Here is a 25,190-nt window from a genome sequence, read left to right as displayed (position 1 = left end):
GCATTACAGTACATACTTCAGGACGCAAACAAGTAATCGTGTGCCTAGTTATAATAAGCACAAGTTATTTGAATAGCACACACTGGAACCCAGGTGTCTAAGCAAGGGATCGTCATCAGGTTTGGAGTCCATGCAAGCAGAGTTAGCAAGGTGTGAGCACCGGAGCCTTAGACCATGAACATAGGGGCTCTGCGTAGTTGTGTAGCACAAGGTCTTATTAGCAACCATGCCACCGTGATAAATGTACGCAACAGATCATGCACAACTGCACTTTACGTGCGCAGGGGGTGACAGAGGAAGAGCCCTGTTTCAGTTGCACGATAAGGCTCCATTAGGAGGTAGATATTACTGCAGACTTAGGTGATGCAAACACGAGGGTTCTTTGTAGCACCTCAAATGACGAGGTGTTGTTCTTAAAAGTGTAGTATGCAGGGTCTGGGTAAAACCAGGGTTACAGAAACCAGGATGGATGAAGACACAAGTGGGAACATACAGTCGTGGCAGTACAAGTAAGTACTGTGCACATTTTTGCACATCAGCTACTTACAATCTGAGGCCGACAGAAATAAAGCGATATGCCAGAACTGAACATTCCTTTGGAAAGTGCTGAAGCCAGGATAAGCGATACCAAAGGGGAGAATGGACGGAGCGTTTGAGCAAATCAAACACTCACCCCCATCAACTGATCTGGGTTTAATCCATCATCATTCTTTAGCTCACTCCACCAACCCAGTTCAGACATGGCCATATGCAAATCAGTCTGACCCTGTGCCTTATGGGAACAGTCCAGCCCGAACTGCCAAGCCATGTCTTCCCTGGACCGGAAACAAGCATCCTGGGACCGGTTTCAGGTTCATAACCCTCATCAGCCAGGCTATCTTGAATCCAGTGGCAAAGTGAGCAAGGGACCCATGTCTGGGCATACCCTGCGAACAAAGCGATACCAATGGGGATGATGTATGACATTGTTCTACATTCCGTCCATCAACCGTTCTTTTTGCATTTGTCACCCCGAGTGGGACGGGTATGCTCAGACGCGAGTCCCATGCTCTCCATGCCACTGGAATCAAGCTATCCTGGCTGAAGAGGGGTGAAACCCCGAAACCGTTCCTAGGATGCTTGTTTCCAGTCCAGGGAGGACCTGGCTTGGCAGTTCGGGCTGGACTGTTCCCGTGAGGCACAGGGTCAAGACTGATTTGCATATGGCTGGGTCCAAACTGGAATGGAATGGTGAGCTAAAAATTATGGATTTAGGCCCAGATCTCTGTACTGGGCTGAATGTATGACATGTTCTGCATTCTGTCCATCAACTGTTTTTGCAGAAGCCAGGATAAGAACACAGTTCTTGTGAATATATAGATAAATAAGCAACCTCTAGAAAAAGTTGATCGCTCCGAGTCACAGCGCTTGAAAGTAATATAGTCATTCTTAGAGAGTAGGAGAAAAAGCACAAAGGACAGAGGGAAGGACAGCCCAGAGGCAGAGCATCAAATAGAGCCCATGCTGGACTACCCACTAGAGGATGTCTGGAGGGAAATAGGTCTCACAACAAATAACAGTGCTAGAGTGCGGAGGCGAGTAGGGTTACAACAGCCTGTAATGGGAGACACCCAGAAAGAGACTACACCTGCAGGCCTGACAGCCGTGTAAGTAACACCGAAGGGGACAGGAAAACTGTGGTGCTCAGTCAAAGCCCAAGCCATGGCCAGGGAAGGGAGCTCTGAATAGCAGCTGAAACTTGAGATCATTGAACAAAAGGAAACACAGGAGTACAGAACAGAATGGAAAGATTATTAGTGTGTAATGCACACAGGAAAAGGCGAAGTTTTGCAGAAAAAGAACCAAGCACGAAAATGTATATATTGAAAAAGTTATGTATTACAGTGAACCAGACCCTATAGAGTGGCAGTGCACCTCACAAGAAACAAACATTTTACACAAAATATAACAGTGTACGGTAATTACAAAAATTATAAAGACATCATTTGCAGTGCTAATGAAGGGCAAAGAAGAAGATTTAACAAAAGCTAAACCCCAGTAAATATTCCAAAGGTTAGCCTTGCACCACTTCAATAGACTGCGCTGCAGTTTTTCCACATCAAGCAACTTGATGAAACCTGACGAGATTAGTGATCTGACAGATCAAGTATCACTTCAGATTCAGACCCAGTAAACAGGGTTTCTCCGGTAACAGGGTAAGAGTAGGACCGACTGGAAGGGTGATGGGCACCTTCCGCCATCATAAGGGCTCTCTGCAATGGTACCTTCTTGAAAAATCTGTGTCTCAAGGGAACAGGTAAAAAGTTCTGTTAGTTAGTAAGTAACATGGTTAGAGAAAGCCTGAGAAGTGTAGGAGCGTTTCATGAACAGGTAGACCTGCAGGCGATAGTTTCCTTTGCTTCTCCCCATTCAGGAGCCATATTGTCTATGTATTTAAAGTTATTTAGGCCTAGTGCCCTGTAATTTAAACACTCTATAGACCCATCTCACCTTTATCGTGAGAGACTTTGATGATACGATAGGTGTGATCGAGGGAGGGTGGGTGAGACAAGACATGCAGCACACCATTTAGATCCACCAGGCTCTTTTTAGGTAGGCTGGTGAGAACAGCACTGCTGTAATGTAAGCCAGATAGAACAAGCATTTGCAATGCAATAGGTCTTGCCTTTAAGTGAAACCTATTGCATTGCAAATGGTAGGCATGCGGACAACGGTAGGGAGGGTGGGTGAGTGAGTGAGAAGGCACGGACAATGGGAGAGCGGGGAGAAGGTACAGACAACTGGAGGGCTGGCAGGGGGAAGAAGACATGACAACAGAAGGGGAGGGGTAAGGAAGGCACCAAAGCAAGTGGTGCCTACAGTAGGAGAACCTCATTAAAGAAAATAGTGCCCACAGTCTAAATAACACGTATTGCGTAACAACCGAAGCAAAGGGGCCAGTCGCCATGGGAGGTGACAAATGAAAAGGAAGCAGTACTAAGGAGGGACTAACAAGCCTATTGACGAATCAGAAGCCAGAATTTAGGACAGACAATGACAAGCCAATGGCAAATATGGGCGGCCAGTGAGCAGGGCTTCTATGCCCTACTCCTCTACAATAAGTCTTGCAGAGCAGCGAATGCGGGCGGACTCTACACTCTACCTAAAAAGAGATCACACAGCTGTTTATAGGTCTTCAGATTGTAAGATGGGTTTAAAGTTACGAAGTACATTGAGGTGGTAAAATGTTCCTTTTGCCAATTTTTTTTAACACAGGTTTCCTTCCAGGTGAAGTGTTTAGTCTAATATGAAGCCTACAAACTTGTCAGATTTACAATTTGAGGTTGGAATTCAGCTTATTAAAAACGGTTTGTTGTCCGGTTACCATTTATGAGAAAGTTTAGATTTGGCGAAAGTAGGAGAAATTTAGATTTAAGTGCATTATGTTTTAAATGTCTTCTGTTCAGTCATTCTTCTCTTCATGGGTGCATGGTTGGAGCTTGAGTTAACTTGGATACGCAACTGATTTGTCTGCAGATAGGTGGAGTGACCTGGGGAAAGCCACAAATTGAGAGAGCTTCATCAACTTTCACATCAAAGCGAGTTTGAGTGACTTCATGAATTTCAAGCTCTTCTTGGGGCGTAAGCCAGGGATTTCATTGTCAAGTGTGTTGCGGATATGTGTAATGGAATTATAAAGCAGTAATTACTAGAGCATCGTCCACCACAGTCACCATCAAGGCTTCGACACTATCTCTCGAGAAGATCCCGATTGACGGTTGCTTAAGAGGTTGTTTACTTCCAAACATTCCTAGAGATGCAAGGCAGGAATTTTCAAAGATTTTTTTAAAAGAAATGGTAGTCTTGCGATAGTGCGTAAAGTTTCGAGGTAGTTTGGATTCTCATTTTTTGAGTAGGGGTTTGAAAATACCACGTGGAAGGGATGAGCATCCTGTAATCAGTGTACGACTGATGAGAAGTCCTAAGAGGAGGTGGCAACGAATGTGGGTACAAAGGGAGCAAGAGTGGGGACACCATAACAGACAGTAAGAAAATATGCATACCCAAGGACAGAAACACACACACATAGAACAAGAGAAGGCATAGAGGCAACACTAAATAACAACAACAAAATAAGTCGAAGGAAAAAAAAACCCGAAAAAACAGCCCTCCATGCAGATACAGCAAAAGACAAGGTATCCCGTAACACACAGAACTAGAAAAGATACTCAGGTAAAATCACTGAGAAAACACACTCAGATTTGCAAGAGCATGGAAATGTACCCAGGTACACTCTAACCAACACAAGGGCCCCATGGATGGAATTAGAGAGAGCAAGCATGTGTGCAAGAGAAACAGACAGAGCCAAGAAGGTGTTCAAGGACACATTAACCAGGAAGGAACAGAAGAATAAAGGTAACCAGCAATACACAGAAATGGAAAGTACCTGGGAATACACACAGCTAGAAAAGGCACAGATGCAGAGTAAAAGGAAATACACAGAAGGCAGGGAATCGTCGTGTATTCACAGAGCAAGAAAAAGGTGCCATGAAAAATTTAAAAACACACAAAAAGAAGACACCCCTTGATACAGAGAGAAATACATGGTATCTGGGAATACAGAGCATGAGAAGACACCCCATAATACGTTCACAGCAAGAGAATGCCCCCATTCTTACAGAGCAAAAGAAGAAGCCTGTACATTTACTACAGGAACACTCTGTGTGCCTCTCTACTGACCCAGTAGGTCCTTCTTCGGAGTCAGGGTCTGAACCCCAGGGAGATTCTAATTGGGGGAAAACATAGGCTGTGCTGGGAATCCTGCCACTTACTTGTAAAAATGGGTGAATACTGAGAAGACTTTGTTCACTGTTCTTACAGGATCAAGCAGGCTCCACCAGCGAGGCCGTGCAGGAGTTTACTACTCAGACCTCAAAAGCCAGGTCAGTGTCCCCGGGCATGAAACCGGGCAAAACCTGCAGCGTTAAAGGACACAGTTTCCTCCACGTGGTTGGTTATCACAGAACTCACATTATCAACAAATTCTATTGTGTAAACAGCGAAATACACTATCTCAATTACTTTGTACACAGGGGCGGCTCCTCCATGTGGGCGGAGGAGCGTCGCCCCACTGCTTTCTCACAGTGTGAGAAACAGAAGGGCTTATGTTTCTGCTTCTCGCACTGCAGAAGGGTTTGGTTTGGGGTGCCCGGGTCTGCTCTAGGGAAAGGGAGACGTGGCTTGCCCACTGCGGAGGGCACAGACTGTTTAGACCAGTACCGGGCACTCTGTCTTATCTCCATGTAGGCTGCTTGCAGCCTAGATGGAGAAAATGGCCACCCCCATAGACACCTGGCTGGTCAGCATCCCAACCAATCACAACACTGCTATTGCAGCATTGCAATTGGCGAAGGGAAGGGAAGGGAACGGAGGCTGCCGGCTTCCTGTTCAGGAGAGGAGCAGAGATGACAATGGACTGGGCGGCGGAGGTAATTTAACTTCAAAAAATTATTTTTTTATTAAACCTCCCCCCTGTTCCCCCACCCACGAGTCATGCCAGCCACAACTGCTCATACACATAAGTCAAGCCAGGCAATGCGTGTGTCAGTCCTTCAGATAGCGCGTGCTCCCTTTGGTGAAGACCTCTGGCTTTGCAGGCAAAACCACACAAAAAAAAAAAAAACATACAATCTGAAAGTTACCAGTGTGCATACTGCTGATAATACTTCTGAGAAAAAACTGACTCTGGCCCGTCACGGCATCCTCAAGACCACGCTGTGAAGAGACCAGAATCAGACAGTGTTGAGAGACCATACTAATGTCAATACACCACTATACAACTCTGTTAACATTCTTCAGTAGGTGCTGCAGACTTAATTGCCTAGGGATTGTTTACAAGACTTCAAAATGCTGTGCTAAGACTGACTTTGAAATTGCCTTGCTCCTCCTCCATCGTAGAAGTTTTGAACTCCCTGCACTGGCCACCGGTGACTACCTGGAATCATTTTAATTCCATGTGTATTTTTACAGGGCACTCTATTTTTAAGGTCGCCACGCCCAGAACCGTAAATTCTCTTACTAAGTTCCAAGCTGCAACCTTAGATCCTTCGACGCCTCACTTTGGGTGGTTTTAATATTTAAAGAGCTCCGAGTTGGGGTGGGAAGATTCTTCTCGATGACAGCTACGAAGGTGTGGAGTAGGTTCTGGTAACTTTGCAGAACGTCTGAGGGCATTTATGTCTCCATAAGGCCCTGAAAACTTTGTTACATTGTCAATAATGCTACTTTCAGTTCTGGTCACCTTTCTCAGCACCAGGACATCTGCATAGGTACGAGTGTGCTTTAGGAATGTTTTAACATAACAATCAGCAGGCACGGTCCTTTGAGAGAATCCTGAACCCTTAACTCTAGCTTTATATAGGTGTGGGAATCACAAGGTGCACCTGTGGCAAAGATGGGTTTTTCTCACAAAGATGTGAAGCTATGGAGTGTGGCCACTTCTAATTGTTTGTGCCAAGACTGTGCCACACAGCTAGAAGTGCTGCTCAGGAAGCCATGGGGACCCATCTCAAGCTTTGTGACACTTTTCCGGCCATGTGGTAAAGTCATTCACATCCAGAGGCTGTTAATCATGGCACGCATAAATTGTAGCACAATCCATTAACCATCAATCCCATGCAAAACTGGTGGGGTGGTGGCACAATTAGGCTAGGGTGCCAGATGGGGCAATATGTCCCCGGGAGAGCTGGATGTAAGTCACTTTGAGCTTCGACTTTTCTTTCTTTGCTCATGTGCTATTTGGGGTTTTCCTTCGGGCACGAGGCAGGAGTGGTGGGCACATGGAAGAGATTCATCAGGGGTGCATAAGTTGTTGTCCTGAGGGTGATCTAGTGATATAGAGCCCTGACAGTTTTGGGGTGCCCTGTTTTCCCACCCTTCATGAGCAGGATGCCGATAGTTTTGGCCATTACTTCATGCGGAGGTGGCTCTTCTGAATTAAAAAAAAGATTAAATAGAAAAGTGGGAGAAATGGAGCAGACACACACCTGGTTGAGAAGTACCGTCATTTGACATTGGTGGTCTCCAACTCACTGAGCTGCAAGAGACAGTAATGTGTGTGTGTTAGGGGATTTAATGCTGCCTTAGCAGGTAGTCTTAAAAGTGGGAAAATCATTACCCTCTTGATACAGGTGGGAACATGTATGGGGTTTGCCGAAGCTGGGGGACACAAGCCTTCATAGAGACAATTTTGCCATTTGCTTCCACAGTAGAAATAATGGGAAAGGAAGCCAGGTGACCATGGCCCTGGTGGTCCTTGTGGCAGGATTAGATTGGTCAAGTTGGTTAATACTTTTGGAGAACTTTAGATTTCACAATTTGATGCACGAAGACACTGCACGAACATGGTCAGCCCTGGTGTAGGCCAATAAGGGCTTTTGCAGTCTTGGGGCTGCATGTGGCCCCAACCTGACAGACCCATGCACCAAACACGGGGGGGAGGGGGAAATACTAATAATCAGGTCCAAGAGGAGGCATCTATCAATGGATGCCTAAAATCTGTCCCAAAATATGGATGCCCAAGGGCAGTAGGGGCACTTCAGCATGATAACATGGTTGTCATCTTAGCCTATGGTTTTTAGGGGTTGGTGAAGTGGATTAGAACAGTCTGGCATTTAAGTATCACCAATAACTGACATAGGTTCTGCCCTAGAGCAATGCAGACCTCAATTTTTTCCGTTAGATGTACATATATTTCTCATGAAAATAGTGCAATTCGATTTATCACGTTTTATATCAATCTTAGATTCTCTTGTCGAGATAATTTAATGGGTATAATGTGGCCGTAAAAGTTAAACAATGTTTTTGTGAATAAATGGTATTTTGCTAAATGATTATTCTGGCTGTGTGCATCTTTCTGAAGAGAGCTGGGGTATCCATGACCTATAGTCATCTATTACAGCTCAGCCTCAGGCTTAAACCAACCCTTGCTGCGGTTTTATGGCTGACCCAGTGAAATGGGAGGCTGCAACACAAGCATAAGTCTTCACCGTGAGAAACAGCAGCAAAAAAAAAGTCTTATTTTGAGTTTGGAGAATGCAGGGCCTTTGGCAGAGAGCAATGGCTATCCCGCCCGCCATATTTAGAGCACCTATAGGTCCTGTATACTGTAAATAGGTCAAACAGCAAATCTGCCACTTTTTAGCACTCCAAGTTCAACTCTAAATCTGTGGAAGTAAAAAACAAAACACTCACCACATTGCCACCTTCCAGATATCCTATCGTCAAAATCAGCCCTGTAAGTTACAGATGCATCAAAAGTTCTTTCTGCTATGTTACAAACGGAATCTTTAATTATAGGGGTTGCCACCAGTGATTTTCACAACTACAGCCCAAGAAACAATGTTATACATCAATTTGTTTTGAACTCCAAGACATTTTACTAATCAGTTCATTTAAAAAAAAAAAAAAAGAAGAAGTTTAATTCCTGGCCCAGCTACCACAAAACGAGCTACCTGCCGACGCTGGAAAAGCTGCACTTGAGCCAACTGGAAACTAAGGGCGCCTGCGCGGACCCGCTTCCTTTGGAAGGCGATGAAAGAAAGCACATTAATGGCAGTTTGCATGGTCACTGCTCTGCTGCCCCCATTGTTCATTGGTCTGTGTATCCATTTGTGAGATGAAGGACAGTTGAATTGTTGCTCCTACTGTTGAATCAGTGGTGTGTGCATGCTTGTATTGTATTCTAACTGGGTTTATTTGGTTGTGTGCGAGTGTAAGCGTTGTCCTGCCGCTGTGAGTACAAAGCCCACTTTGTGGGTGGGGGAAGATCGCACTGGATGGTGTACATATGCTCACATACACACAGCTTGGTTCCACCAGACTGGGTGGTGGTGTGGACATCGATGTAGGCGTTCACACGGTTGCTGCTAGTCCAGTGTAGGATACAAGACTGGCCGTGTTGCTACATCTGATTTTCTGTGAAGTGAGTGAAGCGTGTACTGCTTCTGCCCATGCTGTAGTGGTGGCTGAAGGAGTAGGTTGGCACTGATGCTACTGTCCATGCAGCTGCACTGCAGGTCTCTGCTGCACTCCTGTGCCTGGTGTGTACGTGGAAGCCTGAACTGTGGTTGCTCCACGGCACTGGGAGGGAGGATGAGTTGTCCATGTGTGTATACGTGTGCGTTAGCTCACACTACATGTCTGCTCTAGCTTTGCTCCATCAGGGCATGTTTGGTCTATAAAGCTACCCTGTATAGACCTCCCTGCACAACTGGTGCCAGGGGATAGGTGCTGGCATGTCCCGGATGTTGGTCCATGGTCATTACCCTGAAGGCTGCAGGCAGTTGTGAGCCCCGCCTCTGCAGCCACGGTGCCTGGGTGGAGACCAGTCTCCGTGTTAAGGGCTTCACTGAGTGTGTGCTTGTTTACATTGAAAGAAAGAAAACAAAATGAAAGGGAGAAGAATCCACACCCTTCATCCTGCTTTATTTTGAAAAACCTCAAAATCTTTGAGCAGAAGAGGCAGCTATGACAACCGTAGGGGTGGAGGTTGGCACAGCGAGTAGTAAACAAGGGAGGCAAAAAAAAAAAATTAGACTGGCATGGGGTGGGAAAGAATGGTCATACAGGTCCAGAATGGCATCTCCTTCAATGAGGCGCATATTGCTGCACCCCCAGTCTCCCTGAAGCCCAGGAGAGACACATAGGTTGCGTTTTACGGTTGTCCACCAAAGCCCTGCTGCAGGTTGCATGTAGAGCTTTTGAAAATGTAACCGCATCACCAAAAGCACCTAGAGGCCCTTCGGTTTGTGGCGTGTGAAATATTTTATAGTTTTGGATACTGGTATCGAGAATACAGCGTAATCCACGCTCAACTAATCGAAAATCCATAAATATCTATTTTAGGCCTCCAGTACAACAAAACGGGTTTGCAGGCAATGTGAACTGTTGTCAATGACGTGTCACGGACAACCCACTAAACCTTCGGCCTCAGGATATATTATTAAGTGAGCAGAACGCATCAAAAACATAATGGGAACATAATACATACATTTAAAGAATATGGGTGCATTATGGCCCTACCGTGGGCCACCGAGACGGTCTAACGGGCCAGACAGGGGCGCCTTGGGCCCACATTCACACGTTTTGCTTTTCAGCCTGATTTTTTAAGACCAGCGCTACTGAAAATTAATGCCTTTAACACACCAAGTCATGGAGCAGTAATTGGAGACGTCGCGGGAGACCCGGGGCAGGCTCGAGGCCCGCTACACATACGGGACCTGTTGGACATGCTGGAATCCCGGCTCATCTTCAAAGACCATGTGTGTCCTAACTAGGCTCCGGGGAGCAGAAACCGGAGCCCCCTCCCGGGATGCTGGGCAGACGGAGCCTTCACATCACTTCAAATCTAATGTCAGTCAAGGCTCTCCCGCCCCTAAGCATCCCGAGAGTTAAAGACCTCCTGCCCTGGCAGTCAAAACAAAAACATGGGAAATTAGTAGCACCTTCCACACATGTATACAAGACACAAAATACTAATAAGTATTTATGTTTCTGTAGCGCCGCGACTCAGTCTTGGAGATACTTCTAAGCGCTCAACCAGCACATACAAAGCAGAAGGTACCGACATTAAACTTGTATAAAAATAATGTTATGCAAAGGGCCGTCTCTTCAAAGTATAACGTAGCTTGGGGGTCGAGGGTGGAATAGGACCGGGTAAAAACATTTTGAAAAAATGTAATTTGGAGAATCACGATGTACGTTGAAGCCAGTGGGAGAACTAAGAGCTGAGAAAAAGAGGAGATTCCTGTGGGACATCGTGAAATGCGACAGTAGCACAGTCCGCACCCAAAACAACACGACGGTTCTGAAATAACACGGTGTACTTGACCAAGCACACACTAGAATAAAACGCATTCCTTTCACCACAGAGGCACAATAAGGAATGCAGATGGGCACATACCTTTATCATTTGCATTGATAACAACAACTGGCACCAACCTCTCTCTAGACCAGAAACTGCGTGCAAGTAACTGGTAAACCAACTCGAATAATGTTGCAACGCTTGCAACTAACGCTACAAACTAATTCTGGCTCCCAAGGATTAGAGCGCTATCCTTAGACAAAGCGCTTCCTCATCAGGGGTACCGAGGCGTTATACATCTACAATTAACTAAATACTGTAGAAACACAAATTCTGCATCAATGTTTCCGTCTGTGATGCTCAATAAATCAAGTGATCTCCCTGAATGTAAAAACTGGGCAAATTCGCAAGCTGCTGTTTTTCCGAGACAACACACTGATCAGTCCAATTTTTAAAAAGTAAAAAGATTTTAAAGTCTGCTGTTTACTCAGGGCTTGGCGTTGTTTACGGCTCACATTGTCTCAAGTAGGGCAGCACCGGTCATCATTAAGGGGGGGGGGGGAAGTGTCGTGAAAGCTGGACACCGTTGTTTGTACTCTATTTGCCAGGGTAGTTACTAGAAACGCCCCTTGTTCCTACTTATGTAAATACAACGTAAATACTTAATGTTAGTTGATTGTTGAGGGTTCAGATAAGTTAAGAAAAAATAAAGAAAAATCCCATAGGAAAATACTGAGAGTACATTTTTGCCTCTCACAATTGGCCCGCTATTTGATATGGGAGGTGGGGGTGGGGAAGGGGGGGGAGATAGGTGGCTATAAAGTTGTGCAGATGAGCCAGCCTTAACCAATGAAATGTCATTTACAATTCTGTGTTTGTTTTAAAAAAAAAAAAAAAAAAAGAGTCATCTGCGTAGCGTGCCTTTCACATCAACATAAGGGCATCCAGCACTGCTATGTCAGATTGGACTATGCGGGTGCTCCATTTAGCCCCAAGTCCCCTATAAGCATACATTGAACAACAAACCACTACGCCCACTCTGGGTCGAAGATCACAGATCACCAATAGTTGCCCATTGCCGAAAGAAAAGAGGAGTATCTGATACAAACCCCCAGGTGAGCGGTGTCTACAGAGGTCACGAGTGCACCTGTGTGTGCGTAAGCCACTAATCAAACAACCAAAGGAAGAACACCTGGAAGAACGTCACACAGAAGGAGGGGGCAACTGTTGTTTAAAGTTACACAGGTCTCTTATTGGAAGGACCTCAGAAAGGTGGCAGTCACCCACCGCCTGAGGCCCACCACCAATGAACATCACATCTAATGCCATGAGAGCGAGCTCCGACTGAAACCCATCATCAATAGAAAAAGCACCCGAAAGCATGCCACACACCGGGTGTCAACAGCAAGGCCACCTGTAGGAATGTTACTGATCATCCATCACAGATGAATGTCATATCCTGCGCCTACACAATAACCACGCTGGTGCATGCATGTCAAACTGCTCTACCACCATGTATGAAAGTTACAGACTTACTGACAACATGCACACTATTCCAAAGAATATAGCATAACCAGCAAAGGAAAATCACATCAGTGCACATCACACACCCAGAGCCAACAAGAAAATCCCTCATTTCATGGTCACACTCCCAAGGCCATCAAAAGCCAATCCCTAGGTGGGGATCACATACCAGCGGCCAAGAGGAAATCCACCCTGATGCAGGTCACATTCCCACCACTACCAGAAGGCCCCTTGAGATAAATGTCACATATCTATTGTAAAAAAAAAAAAAATTATATAAATCCGACAGATGCAAGTCACTGCCTCAGCGCCAAGAAGAAATCTGACCATATACAAGTCACAGTCAGGGTGCCAACGCTAGTCACCCGGATACTCGTCACCCAGCATTATTAGGAGCTCCTCGTGAAAGCTGTGAACTCTAGGCGCTCACATAAAGGCACTGTGAAGGTCAGACACAGAGTCTCACAGTGGGCTTAATTTGTCCACATAGAACAGGGGTCTCCAACGAGTAGCTCACCAGTACCTTCAAAGTAGCTCTCAGAGATGAAGTGAAGCCCAGTACCAAATTCAGAGAGTAGATGCCTATCAAAAAAGGCAGCACTGTTCATTTTAAGACCCTTAGAGTGACAGCCAGCCGAACCGTTGGCTGTAACTCAAAGTAACTCTCAGACACACACTGTATCAGACTATAGGGCCTGCCACTTGACTGTCTGTATCCAATCTCAATATAACTAAGCCACAAGGAGATTGACCATGTTGTAGTCCCTGCTGCATCAGACACAACATGTGTGTGAACATTGGACCATAAAAGAAGCATGGTAGCTGTAGCCTGAGCAGTAACCAGTGCTGACCCACCAAAGCGTGGGACTGCAGGAGTCAGAGTGAAAATGTGTCAGTTGGGTGCAAGATTAGCTCAAGACCTGGTGAGAACAGGGCATGATCCAGACCAGAGAAAATTAAAAGGCTCATCCGCATTTATGTGCGTCCATAATACACACTATTGCTTCCTGAAAGCTAAGCCTGGTGTCAAGTACCAAAAATGTTTTATGCTAACCCCCATCATAAGGATGTTCTCTCTTACAATAGTGCTAAGAGCAGAATAATGGGCATCATTGACTATTATGGGTATTTTTGGTCTAGTTGTGGTATACTGGCAGCCATCATTTACATACTAGGAGCATGACTGGCCTACATTTACCTATTCCTGGCATAATAATGGTCATGACTGATATATGGTCTCTTCCCTGACCCTTATGGTTTCCAGCCTTGGCACAACTGTGTCTGTAGTATAATGGTGGGCATTACTGGCACAATACAGGCATCCATGGTGCTGTGGTGAGCATCCATGGCATAGGACTAATACCTGGGTATTCAAAGTAGTCTCACCATATGAGGCATTTTTACATGGGAGTACTGGATGAAAATGACAAGCTGATGTTTTGGGACTGTGCATTTTCTAAATCTGAAAACGGATATTTTAAAGGCAGTTTGTTTTCAAAAATTGGATTTCGTCTGGAAAATGGAGTTTGTTCGCTCACAGTGGAAAGTGGTATTTGATAGAAATATTTACATTTTAAGAAACTGATGAATGATTATTCAAGCTGAGCTGGGGAGACCTACTGCTGTATTCATGTCCTTTGTGTCATAGGGCACGTTAAGATTTGAATGTTACTTCATAAGTCAGGTGGAGGCATTTTATATTGATGAACTTTTTCCCAGCATTTCTACTGTTACCCGCACTTGGAATACTTGGGTGGTAACTAGTGATAATCCTGCTTAGGGTGGGCATAGTATAGTCCCTATTTTACAGTTATAAAATTAATTTACTTGTAGCTCTGTAAGACTTTCTTTGAGCAGAAGTAGCTCTCACTACAGAAAGGGTTGGAGACCCCCGATCTAGAATCTTTAGGGTCTTACAGGGAACGGCTCAAGAACTGTTGGCTGTCCCCCCACCCTCCAAAAACCCGTAGTCCAGACCCACAAATACATGAGCATAGATTTTGTGTCTGCCTTTCCCACCTCAGCAGATTTTCTCGGGGTTCAAAGGAACAAGTGCCTTCCACAAACAGGTAAATCACGATTCTGCTCAGGGCGCACCTTCCATTGGTGCCGCAGGTGTGGTGGCATCTGCGCCCGGAGGGGCCCACTAAACCCTAATTATTGGTGTATTTTACCAACAGCGGCCATGGGGCCCGTTCCCTTCCTTGCACTTAAGTCCGTGACACACTGGCTGCTACTGTCTCCGTTTGCCATTTCCTTTTATTTGCATTTCACTTTCTAATCTGATAATATATTATTTTTCCCGCGGGGTCACCGGTTCCTTTCTTCTAGCTCCCCTCCCCACACATCACAAGTCCCTGCTAGCTGCAGCGCTTGAAGCAAAGGGCCCGAGAGGGTTAACGAACCGCTCCCTTGGGCCACGTGACGCACCTGCTGCTGTCGCCATCTCTGGGGGAGGGAACCTGTCAGGCCATACCAGGAGGTAAGTCTCGTTCTGTTCAAGAGAGAGTACAGTACAGAGGTGGGGGTGGCTCAACAAGTTCTCATACTGCCCCACAGATACAAGTTTGTGGGAAGTACAATATTCGGCTGCACTTAGTTTCCTGTGGACTTTTTAGAAGCTTTATTTGTTGTAATGTAATCGAACTTTAAAGACGCAAAACAAGTAATTTGGGATATACACGTTCTGAAATTATAAACGTCACAGAAAAGTCGGTAGGCTGCTACAAAGCCATCGCCATGCCAGTCGCATGCAAAATGGGTGCCTCTGCGACTGGAAGCCAAAAGGGCTGGGGCAGGCCCAGGCAACGTCAGGCCGAGTAAAGCCCATGGAAGGTGGGTACACCTGCAGCAAAGCCAGCATTGTGCCACTGTAGACTGGCTGTTAGGGCTGGGGGCGAGTCCGTGGCATACCAGACAAATGCCCGTGGAAGTCGGACAGGCCCGTTGGGCTGGGTCAGAATCACCCCCAATGTGAGAATGGTGCATTTAGAGGCCTGGGGCCTCTACAGAGCCAGTGGGATGTGGTAAAGAGCCAGTGGCTCTCTGAACCCTTTCCCCGACAAATACAAGCCCTGAAGAATGTTTTATTGTACATAAAATAGCACTGTTAGTTTTCAATGCCACTAGCCACGAGGCTTGCAGAACCTGAAACCAGAAATGCACATGCAGCAGTTTCCCCAACCTAAAAATAAGCAAACCCCACATGAGTTATCGGACTGAACTTCTTTCTGTAAACAAAACTTAAAATCATTTCCAGACAGCCTCACAATCGGTGATTCACCGCCACAACGCTGTGCGGCCTGTGGGGTGTACCTCTTCGAGATAAGCGGGTTTCACAACCTGTTGAGAGCGACAAAAATACCAGAGCTACAGACGTGATCCAATTGGAGCCTGACAGACCTGCCGCCCCCCCCCCCCCCCCTCCAATTTACAGATGTCGTCAAGTTTCCCAGGCCATGCGTGAATAGTTAGTCCATTCCCGTTTTCTTCCTCAAGTCCCTGTATAAACCCAGGACTACAAATCCCAGAATGCTAAGAAAATACCCGGGAGTGGACTAATGGGTGGACCTGGGTAACCGTGGAGCAATTCCAATCAGACTTCCGAGAGATGGGTAAAATGCACTGCCGCTGAAACCCCTGTAAATGGCACCCGGAAAAGGCTGCTGGTTTGCACCCCTAAACAGAACAATGCCCAGGTCAGACAGTATACCATCACGTGAGCGGTCTTAAAATAACCAATACCTCCCCCACCCCGAGAGCTGCGTGTTTGTGCCCCTACAATCCCCAGGGTCAGAGAGGAGGTTATCACAGGAGAGGCACCGACTTCTGAGATAACTACAGCGCCCCCTCCCAACAGAGCGCTGCCGATTTATACACTATTTCCAATCTAAATAAGAGCTTCACTGTTTAGGTAACCAAAGCCCCTCCCCCAGCCCTGACAGTTGCAGTTTACAACCATATGTTCCCCGCGTTTTATCTGAGGCCGTGGTGCTGGCGAGGTGTCCCAAGACCACCCCGACACCGTCACTACTATAAAACCTGGTGTGCGACTCAACCACTGTCCAACCAGTCGCGAGCGTCGGGGTGACCTCTTAACTCCCCTGTAACCCAAGCCTCCCAGGAGGCAGGACGCCATGTTTGTTTACATGAAAAACAAAGGAGCGGCGGCCTGCCCCTCCCAACGGGAAAAACAAGGGTGGGAACGGAGGGATGGGAGGTATACACCTGTCACAGGTGTGGGAAAGACACCGGAGGCCTGGGTTTGTTAGGGCTGCTCATCACCAAATAGCGAAAAAAAAAAAAAACGTGCGAGCACCTTGTCTGGTCCTACCGACCTAATGCGGTACATTTTCTGATATTACTGCATTCTTTTGTCATTTGTACAAAAGTTAACACTGTCACAGAGGCTTCAACTCATTAGTACCAGTTTAACAACTAAATACAGCAATAAACAACTGAAAGGTGACCTGTCAACCTTTGCAAAAGGCCTTCCACTGTGCAGCAACAAGTGCCACTTTTTACTAACTTTGATCTGTTAGAGCTTAAAACATTTTTGTTATAAACTGCAGATTATGTAGAGGGTGATGGACTGTGTGTCAAATGCGACAAATTCATAATTATACAGAAGACACTGCAGCCGCCGGATCGCCTACTTCCAGCGGCCCTGGCGGTCATCACAGGTTCAGAGCTCAGCATACACAGTAGTCCATGGGCACCGACAGGATTACCAACTGTTTTAGGACAGACATCAGGTTATATCAATAGCTTCAGTTTGGAGTGGACCTTGCACTTAAGGCTTCGAGCGCTTAGTACTCTGTCGGTTAGGAAACACGCTACGGTTACCAGCAGTCAAACCCTTAGTGCTATATGTCGCTCAGACCCATGGCCAGTTTAATTTTAGCAAATGGGTATGGTTAGCCTTGGTCGTAGGTTCGGGAATTAATTCTAGATCAATGCAAGGTGGTAGTGTTAGGTTTACGTTTCAGATTAGCATTAGACTTCGATTAAAGGTATATAGTACTAAGTGTTCGGGTCATCACAAAGGATTAGGCATAGGTTTATGCGCCGAGCTAGGATTATGCATAGTTTTAAGATTAGTGTTACGTTTAGGCTCAGAATCGGGTGAGAGAAGCGTAGTTTTGCTTGGTAAATTTGTATTACAAAAAAAATAAAAATCAGAATCAATTCACATTCATCTCATTTATTTAAGCTTCAAAATGGTATCTAGAATTATTTTTAAGCGTTATGAACTTTACAATCCAGTGGCGACAATCCACAGCGGCAGTGTTTGTGTTATCACAAGTCCCAGTAACACCATTAGTGAAATCGAAGAAACGGGTACCCCTGAGCCCTATTGATGCACATTTGTAGGTTTTCTTTTTTTGAACAGCCTACAGTTTATCCCTCCACTCCCAGAACACACTTAGCCCAATCAGTAATTCATGCCTCCCACCCATGTATTCACTGCTGAACTCCTCCACCTGGCACCAAGGCCGGACTGGCCAGCATTTGTTTCCCTGGGTGGCTGGAGGGTTGGGAGCCAATTTTGTTACTGGGGGCTGGTTTTGCAGCAGTGCTACAGTATCGACCCCTAGTAACAAAACCAGGAGGCCTGGCCAGCATAATCACTCACTTCACACTCTTGCTGCAGAACTCCTTGTATAGCCAGCAGCTTTCATACAACAATAAAAGTGCCAAGATTGATAACTCTGGTATTGTCCTACTGGAGAGATATCAGGAATTGTGTCTATTGGCAGTTTTGACTCATCTAAAGTAGTGCAGAGGGAAAATAGGGACAAGTGCGACACCTTACCGTCACGCGCCATTGGGGCCTGGCCCCACGGCCGACCCTGACTCGATGGCCGGAGGGGAGGGGCTTGGGACTCCTTCCGGGGTAACGGGCAACACCGGATTAGCGCATCACTTCTCTCCCACCTGGCGATGCGGTGGGGGCCTATTTAGGGCGCAGTGGCCCTGACCCCTGCCTTTTCCATCGTTGCAGCGGCGGGAGCAGTTCAAAGGCTGGCCCCAAATTCCAACTAGACGGACACTTACTCAACTTGCAGAGGTGCCAGACGGATACTACGGGGGTGGGTGCAATAGTCAAGCTCAGGCTGGCCCAAGGTTCTGGAGTATGCCTTGTTACAGTGATGGGGCATACATGTCTGTCCACATGTACAAGCCCCTGCCCTGTTAGTCCATGCTAATGGGGATTGCCTGTCGAAATATCAGTTCACAGCAGTGTTTAGGATTACCCTTCGTCTGGGGATTGACCAAGTCGGTTACTCAGCTCACTCATTAAGAATTGAGGCAGCGACCTTTGCAGAAGGCGTGGGGTGGTCGGCGGATGAAGGAAAACAACTTGGCCAAGTTGCTCTGACTGTTTAACATATTACCCGCCATTGCCTTTTTTCTCATTCTGGTTTCTCTTTTTTAGTAGCATGCCTTCAAAAGTGGTATAGGTGCTTGGCCACTACTTCGTGCGACGGGCCGCTTACCATTTGCAGCAGCATCGTAGATCTAAGCCGGCAAGTTTGGACAGTGTTCTCTTTCGTTGGCATGGTGTCAGGGGCCACCGGATTGCGCAGCTTCGCCAGTTGGTGAAGAGACAGGGGGCCATAGGGGACTGCTGTTCCCGAACTTGATTATCGTACACTTCGGGGGTAATGACATGGTTGAGCTGGGACGCAGGGCTGTCAGGTAAAACCTTGTTGACAGAATTTGCTTGGTTGGTAAGACCTTCCCCGGAGCACGGATAGCTTGGGTCCCACATGATTCTGCTGCACAAGTGGGGGCCAGGGGTGAGGTTAAGAGCTTTGAATGTATCCATCAGGCGCCTCAATGCCGAGATGGGCAAGTTGTGAGGGGGGGGGGGGTCGGCTCGGTCATGTTTCAGGATGGTGTTCACTTGTCGGACGTGGGCACAGATTTTTTCATCGACGGAATCTGGGCCTCTGTGCTGGACTTATTTTTGGGTGGGGAGGGCGAAGGACCGGTTGGCCCTGGTCACCCTTGGTGGTGAGGTGAGCACCGAGATTGCTATACAACAGCAAGGGGAGTCCTCCAACGCACTCCCTAGGGCAGCACTGAGGAGGGAGGCGGCAAGCTCACCCCAGAGAGAATGTTTACACCAGCTTCGAGCAAGGGCACACAGTTAGGCAATCTAGGGCATGGGGCTGCTGCCTCTGGTTATACCCTTCGAGCCATGTGGACAGCCTGGTGTTTGGAGGGGTGGGTCCCTAGGGTTGCGGACAAGGATCAGATGACTGGGGACCACCCCTCAAGGATACAGGCGAGATTACACCTGTGTGGTTCTCCCTGGGGTACGGGCTGACTGGTTCCTTAGTGATGGAAAAAATAATAGGAGATCCTCAACATGCTCATGTGATTGTCTTCAGTAAATACCACAAAATCATGTTTTAGGGAATGTTGGTTACTGAAGATAGTGTTTTTGTAAATAAGTTCTTTAAATTCTTTATTGGATGTTGATTGCAAGTTATTATTTCAAAGATATAAATTATAATGTCATGTTTTGTGTTTGCGTTATGTAATAAACATGACCTTTTCCTCCCAAACACTCAATTGTCAGTCATTGACTCGTAGGGGTTTTGGGGGTGGGGTCAGGCACGACATTTTGGGAGATCTGGGTTCTATGCCTGCAGCAAAATATGTGTACCATACAGGACACAGAACTGTATTTTATGTGGCTAGCTCAGTGGGTTACTGCTTTTGTCAGATTCTTTTTTGCTTGCAGTTCATAATTTACTATCCTCATCTAGAACAGTAAGCTATGAACTACCATCAAAGAGTCCTCTCCTTGGAGTGGTCAGGCTCGCTTACTGCACTCGCTACACACCATACAGCGACTGTTCAGACAAAATTTGCCAGGTATGCTTTGGGTTTACAGTCCATCTCTGCCCATCAACCACTGTTGCCCCTCGTTTGTACGGTCTTAAGCTAATGCCCACTAATCCACAGGCCTACCATTGCCACCCTCTTTTAGCCTAAAGTTTATGCCCAGCAGCCAAAGGTGCCCACTGTTAACCTTAGTCCAAGGTCTGGAGATGGAGCACCACTGACTCCCTTCCCTTAGTCCAAGGTCTGGAGGTGGCGCACCACGGACTCCCTTCCCTTAGTCCAAGGTCTGGAGGTGGCGCACCACGGACTCCCTTCCCTTAGTCCAAGGTCTGGAGGTGGCGCACCACGGACTCCCTTCCCTTAGTCCAAGGTCTGGAGGTGGCGCACCACGGACTCCCTTCCCTTAGTCCAAGGTCTGGAGGTGGCGCACCACGGACTCCCTTCCCTTAGTCCAAGGTCTGGCGGTGGAGCACCACGGACTCCCTTCCCTTAGTCCAAGGTCTGGCGGTGGCGCACCACGGACTCCCTTCCCTTAGTCCAAGGTCTGGAGGTGGCGCACCACGGACTCCCTTCCCTTAGTCCAAGGTCTGGAGGTGGCGCACCACGGACTCCCTTCCCTTAGTCCAAGGTCTGGAGGTGGCGCACCACGGACTCCCTTCCCTTAGTCCAAGGTCTGGAGGTGGCGCACCACGGACTCCCTTCCCTTAGTCCAAGGTCTGGAGGTGGCGCACCACGGACTCCCTTCCCTTAGTCCAAGGTCTGGAGGTGGCGCACCACGGACTCCCTTCCCTTAGTCCAAGGTCTGGAGGTGGCGCACCACGGACTCCCTTCCCTTAGTCCAAGGTCTGGAGGTGGCGCACCACGGACTCCCTTCCCTTAGTCCAAGGTCTGGAGGTGGCGCACCACGGACTCCCTTCCCTTAGTCCAAGGTCTGGAGGTGGCGCACCACGGACTCCCTTCCCTTAGTCCAAGGTCTGGAGGTGGCGCACCACGGACTCCCTTCCCTTAGTCCAAGGTCTGGAGGTGGAGCACCACGGACTCCCTTCCCTTAGTCCAAGGTCTGGAGGTGGAGCACCACGGACTCCCTTCCCTTAGTCCAAGGTCTGGAGGTGGCGCACCACGGACTCCCTTCCCTTAGTCCAAGGTCTGGAGGTGGCGCACCACGGACTCCCTTCCCTTAGTCCAAGGTCTGGAGGTGGCGCACCACGGACTCCCTTCCCTTAGTCCAAGGTCTGGAGGTGGAGCACCATGGACTCCCTTCCCTTAGTCCAAGGTCTGGAGGTGGAGCACCATGGACTCCCTTCCCTTAGTCCAAGGTCTGGAGGTGGAGCACCATGGACTCCCTTCCCTTAGTCCAAGGTCTGGAGGTGGCGCACCACGGACTCCCTTTCCTTGTTTCAATCCACCCTCCTGCGCACTATATGGAACCTGGGTGCTGAGGTCCACGACCAGCTCTGGCAAGGCACATTGTGAGGTCACCGAAACTGATCAGGAGCACGTGCTTCTAGTGTTTGCCTGGTCTGTCCTCCCATCCGCGGCCATATTGTATGTACTGTTACTTGTGCGAGGTTAACAGCACAACCCCAGGCCCACTCTTACTACTGTGTAGGGGTCTAGTGTAGGAGAGGTGCTCAAGAGGCTGTATGCCGCTGCCGCCCCTGCATTAGCGTGGCCCCTCCCCCAAATCCTCCTCCAGCTTCCTCCTAAGCTCTTGGCGAATATGCTCTAGGGATGGCAGGCGAACCTCACGCCCAATCAGAGCAGAGCTCCAGTTCTGTACTCATCCACAGCCAGGCAGGCCTCAGTCCTGCAAGAGCCAGCTAACAGAAGACAACACGGCAGGGGGGTGTAAAATGGGGTGGGTTGGCCGGGCTCAATGCCCTTCTCGACCTGTAAGTTCTCACAGCCCCGGGATAACCCCACCCACCTAATAACCAGACATGTCAATCATCCTGGCAGAGGGACATTCTGTGGCATTGGAAACCACAGAACCAAGTGCCCGATACCGAAGCCCGGTAGAAACAGTAGCACCGTGGGAGAGCGACAAACACACGAGAAACTGAAGGAGACACCACACCAGAAGATGGGGGTTGCACCGACCACGCCACCTAATAAAAGAAATGCCGACACCCCATAGAGGTGGCAGTAGCTGCAACCAGACCCCCGCCCTCAGATGGGAACGCAAATCACATCAAAGAAAGGCTTTTGACCACCGAACGCCCTCACTACACACGCGCAGGCAGCAGCAGCAGCCGCCAGGGAACCTCGGCACCCTCCCCATTTCAGGGAAGCAATAACCGACCCACCCAAGGAGGTGCAACCACCCACCCACCCCAAGAGGCACGGGAGAAGATGCCGGTAACTCCCAATTAACTGACACTTATTGTGCACCGGCCGCGGTGTGACAATGCGGTGACATCATGGAGAGGGAGGAGGGGGTGAATCATGAGTTATTAACCACTGAACTGCCGGTTCAAGGCAGCTGTCAGCGCCCACTATCCGTGTGAAGCGCTCAAGGGCAGGGTCAGGGTGCGAGGAGCTGTCGTGGACGCTGCCCCTCCCACACGGACCTTTACTTGCTGCGCGATGGGATGCCCCCCCCCCCCCCCCCAAGAAATGTACTGACATCTTATTCTACTACAAATACACCACGAGCAGGCGTTTCCCTCAGAGATTTACAAAGCTCGGCTTCTCGAGGCAGAATGCCGCAACCCGGGGTTTTCCAGGCTCCAGTGGGTGGGTGGGGGGCCCAGCAGTGGCAGATAAGGCTGTACAGATTCTGATAACACAACAGGGGGCGGAAGCCGGCACATTTTATATCAAAAGGAGTCCGTGTTAAGTTAATCAGGAACATACTGATTTTTTTTTAATTCAATATTCCCAGGACAATAGGTGTTGCTAACCATAATCATCTGTAGTTGCTGGGGGTCAATTTGACATACATCGCCGCCCTGCACCCCCAGCTTAATTACAACCCACTGCCAAACAAACACAGCTGTGATGGGGAACAATGACAGAGTAAGACCACCTTGGACTTGTCTTAATGGCATGTCCCTACCAGGAGGCCCCTCCCAGACGTACCCCATCAGAGTCACTCACTCTGAGCCTTAACCCATTGACCCCCACTGTACCCACATCGCAGAGGTTATGGGCTTAACCGCTCTGTCAACCATTCCCCCAGCCCTCTAGAAGGAACCCCTCTCCTGGTTGGGCTAGGGCTCACGCACTCCGACCCCCCATTCCACTCTTCTTTAAGGACGCCCCTCCTGGGGTCTCGAACTCACCCGCTCCGTAGGCCTTGCCCAGCACCCAGGCCAGGCTGGCGCACACCTTGGCCCGCCCGTGCTCATACTGGTCCAGGGGCCGGATTTCGGGCACCAGGAAGCTCTTCTTCATCGCATCGGTGGCGTCCACCATGGCCGGCCTCCCTCAGCGGCGGCGTCCCATGGGCTGCCTCACACACAGGACAGCGGCACCCGGATCCTGAGGGCGTTGCAACCAGCACTGAGGTCCAAGAGAAAGGGTACCCCACAACAGCACCTACTCCAGATGTAGCATCTTCTGCCTGGGCAGACACGGGTACCAGCCGGAGAGAGATGGGTGTTTCAAGAGGTGAGCCAGGGGTTTAAAGGACAGCAGTGACGCGCAGCACAGCGGCACCTAGTCAAGGAGCGCCTTTCAAAACGGCGAAATAATTTCCGCGTAGCAAAGGAGCGAACCGATCGCCTGGCTTCTCCTAGAGAGGGAGGCGGGGACACAGCGGCGTCCGTTCGATTGATGGCCCGGCTCTCGGGGCTCCCCACAGCCCGTGTAGCTTCCCAGCAGCCCGGGCTCTCAGCCCTGCATATGGCGCTGCCGCCTCCGATCCAGGTGCTGCCAGCTCCGCTCCCCTCCTCAGTCCATGTGATCGCTCCAATCAGCTGTCAATCACAGCCGGTGGGCGGGGTCAGCACCAGCAACAGGTAAACCCCGGGCAAGCCCCGCCCCTTCTGCAGCATCCGGCCTTTGTCATCCTCGTGCACCTGCTGCAGGTTCCGGAACTGCTGCGGGTGCCCCGCGGCTGGCTCACGTTGGACCGGCTGTGATAACGCAGATCCAGCACCCGCCCTGGCATGCAGCCTTGCACCAGTTCTGTCCCTGCACCAGCCCTACTTCCCGATCTGGTATTCAGGCTGGATAATCCAGCCTTTTACCACCTCCTGCTTAGTCAGAAAATTGTATCTAGCCCTGCGCCGGCTCAAGATTACTCCGGTGCTTGGACAGCCCGTGTTTCTCAGACCTCTACCAGCTCGTAAACTAATGGGTGGCAAATTCATTCTTTTACCTTGAGAAAGCTCAATTGCTTAATGCGATCACAGCAGATGTCTGTGTGAAACCATCGAATCACAGAACCGAATTCTGGTTGGCCCATTTATGGTGATACGAGATCCCAGCCTGCAACAGAAAGCACCATGACAAAGTATGCCCTCACCTCTCACAAAGAATACACATTGGTCAGTATGAAGCTTTAGATGGTTCCATCAATTACAATCTACACTGAGTAGCGTTAGATTTACTGATCAACCAATTGCATGCATTTACATTTCACTTAGGTAGCAGGCAACCTGGCTAGAAGTTTTATTCACTTTTTAACTCTTTGCCCCACTCCCAGTTTAACACAGTGTTTAATTTATCAAATGAGTGCTGATGCCCAAAACTCTGCTTAGAAGCCTGCGGCCGGCGCTATTATGAAATGTCAGCGTGCGTAGACTTAAATCACCCCCCCCCCTTTAATCCACCACCGGGCCCCTTTATCTCACTCTAGTAGGTTCCTGCTTTCTCACTTTGTGACTTTTTTCTGTCTTTCACTCCCTCCTTCTTTTCCCTTTGTGTGCTTTTTCCTCTCTCAGTAAATGTTGGAAGAGGAAAAATAAATGCCAGTCCCAAAAAATCAGTTGCGCTGGCCCCCACTGGCAACCACAGG

At 48.4% G+C, this 25,190-nt stretch overlaps 1 protein-coding gene across 2 annotated transcripts in view; it reads right to left on the bottom strand.

The window, feature by feature from the left end:
- Positions 1-24,152, bottom strand: part of CAMSAP3 (calmodulin regulated spectrin associated protein family member 3) — a 261,867-nt gene extending 237,715 nt beyond the window's left edge. For both annotated transcript variants that reach the window (XM_085654390.1, XM_085654389.1), the window contains exon 1: positions 23,512-24,152. In XM_085654390.1, coding sequence (XP_085510516.1) covers positions 23,512-23,644 — 133 coding nt within the window. In that variant the 5' untranslated portion in view covers positions 23,645-24,152. The remainder of the gene's footprint in view (positions 1-23,511) is intronic.
- Between the last annotated feature and the right edge of the window lie 1,038 nt (positions 24,153-25,190).

This window comes from Triturus cristatus, chromosome 4_1, assembly GCF_964204655.1.
Source record: "Triturus cristatus chromosome 4_1, aTriCri1.1, whole genome shotgun sequence".
Lineage (NCBI taxonomy): Eukaryota > Metazoa > Chordata > Amphibia > Caudata > Salamandridae > Triturus > Triturus cristatus.
The sequence above is the reverse complement of the archived record's forward strand: the minus strand, read 5'-3'. Positions and strand labels throughout refer to the sequence as shown.